General features: G+C 48.0%; 1 protein-coding gene across 1 annotated transcript in view; it reads right to left on the bottom strand.

The window, feature by feature from the left end:
- EHF (ETS homologous factor) overlaps nt 1-8,586 on the bottom strand; it is a 68,718-nt gene that overhangs the window by 7,755 nt on the left and 52,377 nt on the right. The window contains exons 3-5 of the mRNA XM_044680962.1: nt 5,100-5,345; nt 1,996-2,104; nt 728-731 (exon numbers count right to left, since the gene is read on the bottom strand). Coding sequence (XP_044536897.1) covers nt 728-731; nt 1,996-2,104; nt 5,100-5,345 — 359 coding nt within the window. The remainder of the gene's footprint in view (nt 1-727; nt 732-1,995; nt 2,105-5,099; nt 5,346-8,586) is intronic.

Raw genomic sequence — 8,586 nt, 5'->3', positions numbered from 1 at the left:
AGAAAGAAAGAAAGAAAGAAAGAAAGAAAGAAAGAAAGAAAGAAAGAAAGAAAGAAAGAAAGAGGAAAAAGAAAGAAGGAAATCATCTTAGAGAGTAGCCTGGAATTAGCACCTTGGTCAGGGTGACATAGCCCTTATGTGCCAAAAGTTGGCTCTTGAACCCAGACCTTCCTGGTTTGAGGACCAGATTTCTATGCATTATGCCCTATTTATTCATTCATTCCAGTATCTCCTGCCTTCAAATCCAACCGTGTTCCCAACATGCCACACTCTATCCTCCTCTGAGCATAAATAATTATCATCATATTTTCATATGGGATATAAGGAGGCTGGGAGGGCATTTCTAGGACCAATTTAATGGTTAATCGTCTTTCTACAATGATCCATTTTCTTATAATTGTTTTGGTTCTCGCCCGCTCATTCTAAATGCAGTTTGATCATCAGCCCAAGTCCACTGATCCCCAGCCCTGCTTTGCTGACACCTCTGAGTGTCTCCAATTAGCCCCAGGGGTAGCAGGATTTTTTTTTTCAAAATGAAACTAATCTTAATCCCTTTTAATTAAAAAATGAATCTACCTACGCCATGCAGCATTTTAAGCAGGAGGAGCGATTGCCAACGCAAATAAAAACGCTGAGGGCCAAGGCCATCAGTCCTAGAAAGAACTAGGATGTTCTTCTTTACAAAGCAGATGTTGTCCCTGCCAAGTATTTTTTCTGAGCCACAAACGTCCCTGTAGATTCCCGAATCCCAGATGGAGCCCCTTCTAGCCATCCAAAGCGGAGTCTGAGCCCGGAGCATCCCCCAACCCTTGGCCCATCTCCAAGAAGAAGCTATTCCCCACCCAGTTTTTGAGCTCTGCTAATGCCAGCAACTAATTAGGATATTATCCGTCCTTCCCCACCCCTCCGTTTCCAGAATATTTGTTCCCTCATGGAAAGACTGTCATTGACAGAAGAGTTCGGCTGGCGAAGTGGAGCCCGGAAGACCTGAATCTGGCTCCCGCCTGGGCCACTGCCTGTCCATGAGACTTTGGTGCCGGGTCCGTCCTCTTTGGGCCTCCATCTGTCAAACGAGGGGGTGGCCTAGCCTAAGTCTATGATCCTCTGAGATCTTCATTGTGTTTTTACTGCCTAAGTTGTATGAAATGTGACTCACAGCCTAAGTGCTCCTGTTTACGACACAGGGATTTAGCTGGTATCCTAACTAATAGTTACATGTTGGGGCACCCCAAGCTCTAGCTCTCTGGGTTACGCCCTCTCCTTGTTTGGTCACCCCATACCTCTATTGTTTCTGAAAGCCAAGCCAAGCCAGGAGGTTTGGGGGTGCTGCCCCCTCCCAGGACCTTCTCTTCTCTCCCCGCCAAGGGTGGACCCGCCTCTCCACCCTTCAGAACCAACTCTGCTGAGCTGGTGCCACAAAAAAGTTGGGGTGCTCAGGAAGGAAGAATGGGGCCCCCCCCGGGGTCCTTCAGAAGAAGGGTCCGTGGGGTCACTGAATGGAGGGGTTTAACCTTTCTGGGGAGCTCAGTGCTCGGCCAGCTTCTGAGATGAGCCAGAGACAAGGGGCAGAGGCAAGGGCAGGGGAGGCCCCCCGACACACGGATGCCCAGCAAAGCCTCATTAATGTGTTTGCCTGCTCTTGGTGTTGCCTTTAATAATGGAGGAGTCATTTTATAAACGATAAATACACACATTGGGCCAATTTCTCCCTTACAGAGCATTCGGGGCCAAATTCTGTCTTTGGGTGGCTGGGACAAAATCCCCACTCAGGCTCTTGTCGGGTTCTTCTTCCCCGTCCCCCACTTCCCCAATCACTTCCTGAGGATTAGAGTCAGAGGATCTGGGATGGAAGCCCCGCCAGCTCCGCTCCGTGCTCCCTGCGTGATCTTGGAGAAGTCCCTGAGCTTCCCTGGGCCTCAGTTTTTTCATCTATAAAATGGGGTTGCTAATAGCCCCTCTCAAGAGGCTGGAATGAGGTCATTTGTGGAAAGTCACAGCATAAACGTCAATCCTTTCTCCAGGGAAATTGGTTGTGGCTCACCTGTTTGCTCTGTCTTCACAATGACATTGTGGGGGGACTGGAACGGGTCACTGCTACACTGGCCTGTGGGGGAGAGTTTGGGCAAGTTAAGAGACCGAAGAAAGAAGCTGGGTTTGAAATTCTGACGGTGAGCTGACGCATGGTGCCGCTGGACTGGCCGGGCTGAGGCTGAGCTGTGAGTCTCGAACTCGGATGCCTGGCCCTCATTTTGTTTATTCGTGGGGCCTTCACAGTTCCCATTATTGCAACAATCAACCCTCTCTAAACTAAGTGACCCTGGGCAAGTCACTTAACCTCCATTGCCTAACCCTGGTCACTTTTCTGCCTTAAAACCAAAACATAGTTTAATTCTAAGACAAGGAAAGGGTTTAAAAAAATACTCTGTGTTTTGTTATCCTGTAGGTGTCAGAAGAACAAGAGGATGGCGTAATGGGTGGACTCCATGAGCACATGGGCACCATTTTGCCCAGCATGGAGGACAGACATGGATGGGTGGCGATCTCTTTCATTGGAGGGAAGTATATATACTCCCATGTGTGGGATCACAGATCCCCCATAGTATGTGGGCATCTTTCCTCATGAAAGTACTTCTCTTGGGGGGGCAGCTGGGTAGCTCAGTGGATTAAGAGCCAGGCCTAGAGCCGGGAGGTCCTAGGTTCAAATCTGGCCTCAGCTGTGTGACCCTGGGCAAGTCACTTATCCCCAATTGCCTACCCTTACCACTCTTCTGCCTTGGAACCAATACTAAGTATTCATTCTAAGACAGAAGGTAAAGGGTTAGAAAAAAATAAATAAGGGAGTTAGACTCAGCCCTTCTGAACCTCAGTTTCCTTATCTGTAAAGTGAAGTAGTTGGACTAGATGGCCTCTAGATGACCATTCGGACTCTAAACTGTCTCCTCCCATAAGAAGACGACACACGGCTAGGCGGTGTTAAGTCACAGAGCCGACTTAACAAGAGATTGTCCAATAAATTGAGATTTGTCCTACAGGATGAAAAGCAAAACCCAGCAAGAAGCATAGACATTACAAGTGACTTTTGTGATCTCAGAGGCAAAAATCCCACTGAGATCATCAATTGGTCAAGGACAACCAGGCAGCGGTGCATAAAGGAAAGAGTCCAAGGATGTTTGGAGCCCAGGGACCCGAGTTCAAGTCTCTGCTCTGCGACTCTGTCTGATCTTGGGCAAGTTACTGAATACACCTCGACCTCATTTTCCTCATCTAGAAAAAAGAGGGGGTTCGTTCAATGACTTGTAAGGTCCCTTCCAGCTTTTAAATCTCGGACAAAATGGCATCCCCTGGGCTCAGTCAGGCCAAGGCTTGGAAAAAAGTGGCTTTTAATTGGGGGATGGGAAAGGAAAGCAAGACTTTTTACTTCATCTGCCATCGTTCAGTGCTCTGATTTATTTTTAGTGTCTTGTTTGGTTTGGTTCTAGTAAAAAAAAATACATAAATGAAAGGAGCAGCCTCAGTGAGGAACGAGGGAAGGAGCGACAGCCAGATGAGCTCATCCAAAATGGCGGTGGGGCTGTGGTGAGGCAGAAGGCTTCTGCGCTCCCACCAGCGCTCTCAAGTTCCTTCTCTGGGCTGATGGCAGAGTCTGAGGATCGTTCCTGGCTGAGGGGTCCCCGCTTCCCAGTGCCCAAACAAAGGCTCCATTCACAAGAAATCCATTCCCTTCCATTGGATCCGCCCCATACGCTCGGAGAGAAGAGCACAGAAGACCCGTTTAGAACACATCATTGGAGAATTCTTGGTTTTTTCATGTTGGATGACTTCCCGCTGGTGTGTCTCAGGATCGTCCCTTTCTGCTCTGAATGACACAAGACCAGGAAAATGGAAGCCCTCTGAGGGTGGGTCTGGTTTGGGGCTGTCCTTTGTTCTTTTGTTCTCGCTCAGGCACCACCTACCCAAAGCATCTTCTGGGTGGATGAAAGATATTTAGTGAATGGAAATAATAGAGCTGGGCTGTTGCAGAGGTGGGGAAGGGGCAAAGGGTAGTGTGGAACGTTATTCAATAATGGCAGACTTTTCCAATAGGGTGGCTAGTTTTACTGAACTTTTCGTTTTTCTCTTTTTGTTTTAAGGGATGGACTTCTGGGAGGAGAGAGAGGAAGAACACTTTGGGAAATACAGGTGACAGAAAATCAACAGGTATAAATAAAAAATACTCAAGGGGCAGGGAAGGAATTCCTGTGAGTATACACTTGAGGCTGGAAGAGACGTCGGAAGTCACCTAGTTGACCCCTTCGTGTCACAGACAAGAAAACAAGAGGTCCGAGCTACAGACAGGTAGCAGATCCCAGGACCTCTGATGTCAAAATCAGCACTCTTTGTTGCACCACAACTGACTCCCTTTAAAGACAATCAAGTGGGGCAGATGGGTAGCTCAGTGGATTGAGAGTCAAGCCTAGAGATGGGAGGTCCTGGGTTCAAATCCGCCCTCAGACACTTCCCAGCTGTGTGACCCTGGGCAAGTCACTTGACCCCCATGGCCCACCCTTACCACTCTTCCACCTAGGATCCAATACACAGAAGTTAAGGGTTTAAAAAATGTTAAAAAAAAAATAAAGATAATCAAGTGACCCTGAGCAAGTCATCTCACCCCAGTTGCCCAGTCCTTGCTGCTCTTCTGTCTTAGAAGTCACTGAGACAGAAGATAAGGTATATTTTTTTTTCTTTCACACAACTAGAAAGCATCTGAGGTCAAATTTGAACCCAAGACTTCCTTGTCTCTAAGCCTGGCTCTCAATCCACTGAGCCACCTAATTTCCCCTCACTACTATTTCCATGAAAATTTAGCACTGGGATGAGAAGGAAGTCGCTTCTTCGGAACTCTGAAGGGTTTATCAAAAGGGACGAGGAAAGGCAGTGCCCCTGGGCTTCCACGGCACCTCCCATTCTCCCTCTTGCCATTTCTTTCCTTAGTCAAACCAAAGGGAGGGCAATCCCGGTCCTCTTTGCCCAAGAATGGAGCCTGGGCTCTTCTCCCAGTGCGCCCGGCAGAGAGAGCCCTGCCCACAGAGGTAGGGGTGGGAGGAGGGGGCGATACCTACCGTTCCATTTGAGATGCTGCAAGTTGCTGTAGAGAATCTGGCCGGCTGTCCCTGCCGCTCGTGTAAATTCTTGCAAGCTCATGCTACACAAATGTTCCCCATTGATGTCAAATTCCTGGAAGGGGATGCAGCTGGCATCAAGCTGGTTGGTATCCAGAAGGTGCTGAAGCCATTCCCATACCTGGTACTTGGTCCAGTACTGGGGATGGATCTCATGCCACTGGCCTCCGAAAAACCCGCTGGAAACTGGAAAAGAAAAAAAACAAAGGAATTGGAAAGCCCATGAGTGAGCTGGGAATAGACGTGGGGATGATGAATGGACACGGGGCCATCTTGGTACCCAGCCCTGATATTAACAAGAGAATCCATCCAGAATCAGTGGGTGGGGCGGCAGCCAGGATGAGTGCCTGGATAGGCATCCAAGCATAAATAAGAAGAAGGAGCATCTATTTAGTTTCTTAAAGTATACAAAGGGTCCTGCATTGGATGAACCATGTATTTCTGGACATGGCTAATATAAGCATTCATTGTGACTGATTCCGATTTCTTTTTCTTTTTTAAACCCTCACTTACCATTATAGAATCAATACTATGTATTGATTCCAAAGCAGAAGAGCAGTAAGGGCTGGTCCACTGGGGTTATGTGACTTGCCCAGGAAGTGTCTGATGCTGGATTTGAACCCAAGACTTCCCATCTCTAGTCTTGGCTTTTTTAATCCACTGAGCCACCTAGCTGCCCACTCTTATTTGCTTTAAAGGGTTTCCTTTTCCTTTTTCTTTTTTTCAGAAGGACGTAGGAGGGAGAACAAAGCATATTAATTGGGAAAAAATTAATATGGATTCTCCTTTAAATCCTCTAGCAAGTCTATGAAGTAGATTGAATAAGGATTATTATTTTTTTTAAACCCTTCTCTTCCATCTTAGAATCAATACTATATTGGCTCCAAGGCAGAAGAGTGGTAAGGGCTAGGCAATGGGGGTCAAGGGACTTGCCCAGGGCCACCCAGCTAAGAAGTGTCTGAAGCCAGATTTAGGCTCTCCCCCTACAAGTATTATTTTTATCCCCATTTTACAGATGAGGAAATTGAGTTTCAGAGAGGTTAATAGATTCTCCTACTGGGACTAAAACTGGAACCTAGGTTTTCCTGACCTAACTCAGCACTCCCACCTGCTACAACACCCCCAAATTTCTGCAAACCAAAGGCAGTAGATAGAGTTGGAGATTTGGGCTCTTAGCCTAGCTGGACCACTGACTCTCTGGAAAGCTTCAGTCAAACTCATCTCCTCTCTATGCCTCCACTCTCTTCCCAGTAAAATGGATCTAATAATATAATAATAAATATAAATAATAATACAATGTTGTTCCCAATTGGCTTTAAGAGGGAAGACAAGTAACATGACCCTTTAAAATGTTCTGACCTCCTTAAAAGAAAGGTAAGTAGTAGGGGGTGTCTAAGTGGCTCCATGGATCGAGAGCCAGGCTCAAAGGTAGGAGGTCCTGGGTTCAAATCTGGCCTCAGACACTTCCTAGCCAGGTGACCTTGGACAAGTCACTTAACCCCCATTGCTTAACCCCCATTGCTTTTCTGCCTTGGAACCAGCACACAGTATTGAGTCTAAGATAGAAGGTGAGGGTTTAAGAAAAAAGAACAGAAAGCTAAGGAGAAAGCATTATTATATCTTCAGCAGCTGATGGATCACAGACCCAGTCATGAGCTCATGCACACACAAACATGTCGCCCCGTCTTCCACCAAAGCAGTGTTGGAATTCCAACGTAAGCTCCCTGAGGGCAGAGACAGGCTCACGTCTGTCTCTCTCTCCTCCCCAGGGCTTAGCACGGTGCCAGGCACAGAGAAAGCACTTTCAGAAAGGCTTGGTGATGGGAGGGACCGACCCTGAAAGGGCCGCCTGTCCCCTGCTCTGACTAAGGCTTCCTTGCCTCTTCCAAACCCCGGCACAGGCTCTCCCTCCCATTCCTTCCGGCAGGAGCGACCTCGCCGGCCACTGGATGAGAGGCACTGGGGTGAAGTGTTCATAACTTCCATTTACCTGGAGTGCACCCATTGCCACCTAATCTTCTTGCTGTGCCTAAGGGTGTAGCAGTCAGGGCTTCTGCAATGCAAGGCTGGTAGCAGTTGTATCCAATTTTCTGGGACTCAGTTTCCACATCTGTAAAATGAGGAGGTTGGACTAGATGGTCTCTGAGGACCTTCCAGCTCAAGAGCTAGGATTTAAGATCCCATCATCGACTTTGGGGATTTGTTCTTAAACCCTCACCTCCCATCCTAAAATCAAGACTGGGTGTTGGTTCCAAGGCAGGTGAGTGAAAGGGCTGGGCAATGGGGGGTTAAGTGACTTGCCCAGGGTCACACAGCTAGGAAGTATCTGAAGTCAGATTTGAACCCAGGATTTCCTGGCTCTCTATCTATCCGCTGAGCTACCTAGTTGCACCCTGTCCCACTCCCCATCTCTCCCCCACCCCCGTCATCTACTTAAATACCTCAAGTGCCTATGATTTAGTCAGTGTGAGGTTGCCCTTCCCTGGTGCGGACGGCCACCTTTCCATAACAAAGAAGGAGCCTTTGAGCACTGCTGGTGGCTGACACCTTCATCACCCTCCTGGTATCCAGCGTTGGCCATCTCGGGACTTAGCCTTACTGGTCCAGGGACACAGACATTCAGCCAACATGCCAAGACTCCCAGGCTCTGCTCCAAGCTCAATCCATTCTCCACACAGCTGCCCAACTAATACTATCCCTAAAGCTCAGACCTCGCTGCATCGTCTCTTTGCCCAAGAAGCCTCAATGGCTCCCTATTGCCTCTGGAACAGAATCCAAACTTTTCCCTCAGGCATTTTAGCCCCACTGAAATCTGGATCCCTCCTACCTGTCTGTCCAGACTGATGACCCCTTCACACATTTCTACAGTCTAGTCAACCTGGCCTCTGTGCTCTTCCTGACGCAGGACCCCAGATGGACCCCATCACCCACCCTCTTAGCTCTGCCTCTTAGAACGTCACGCTTGCTTCAAACCTTAGCTCGGATAACACTCCTTAGAGGAAGCCTTTCCTGATGTCCCCACTGGCCAGGGCTACTCCCTCTTCCCTAATGATCCTGTATTTTGCATATAAGTTTATATGCATATATGAGGATGTGTGTACAATACATACACACAAATCTATGCAGATGTAGAGATGGGGAGAGAGACAGACAGAGAAAGAGAAAGGAAGAGAGATAAGACAGAGACAGAGGCAGAGAGAAAGAGAGATCGAGAGACAGAGGCAGAGATAGAGAGAGATGAGAGAGGCAGAGGGAGAGAGCCAGAAAGAGAGACAGAGATGGGAAGAGAGAGAGACAGAGACAAGATAGAGACAGAAGAAGGGACACAGAGAGAAAGAGACAGGGAGAAAGATAGAGAGTAAGACATGGAGAGACAGACAGACATAAGACAAAAACAGAGAGACAAGGAGAGAGACAGAGAGGGAGA

The sequence above is a fragment of the Gracilinanus agilis genome, chromosome 6 (genome assembly GCF_016433145.1).
Source record: "Gracilinanus agilis isolate LMUSP501 chromosome 6, AgileGrace, whole genome shotgun sequence".
Taxonomy (NCBI): domain Eukaryota; kingdom Metazoa; phylum Chordata; class Mammalia; order Didelphimorphia; family Didelphidae; genus Gracilinanus; species Gracilinanus agilis.
Note: the sequence above shows the minus strand (reverse complement) of the source record. Positions and strands in the feature narration are given on the sequence as shown.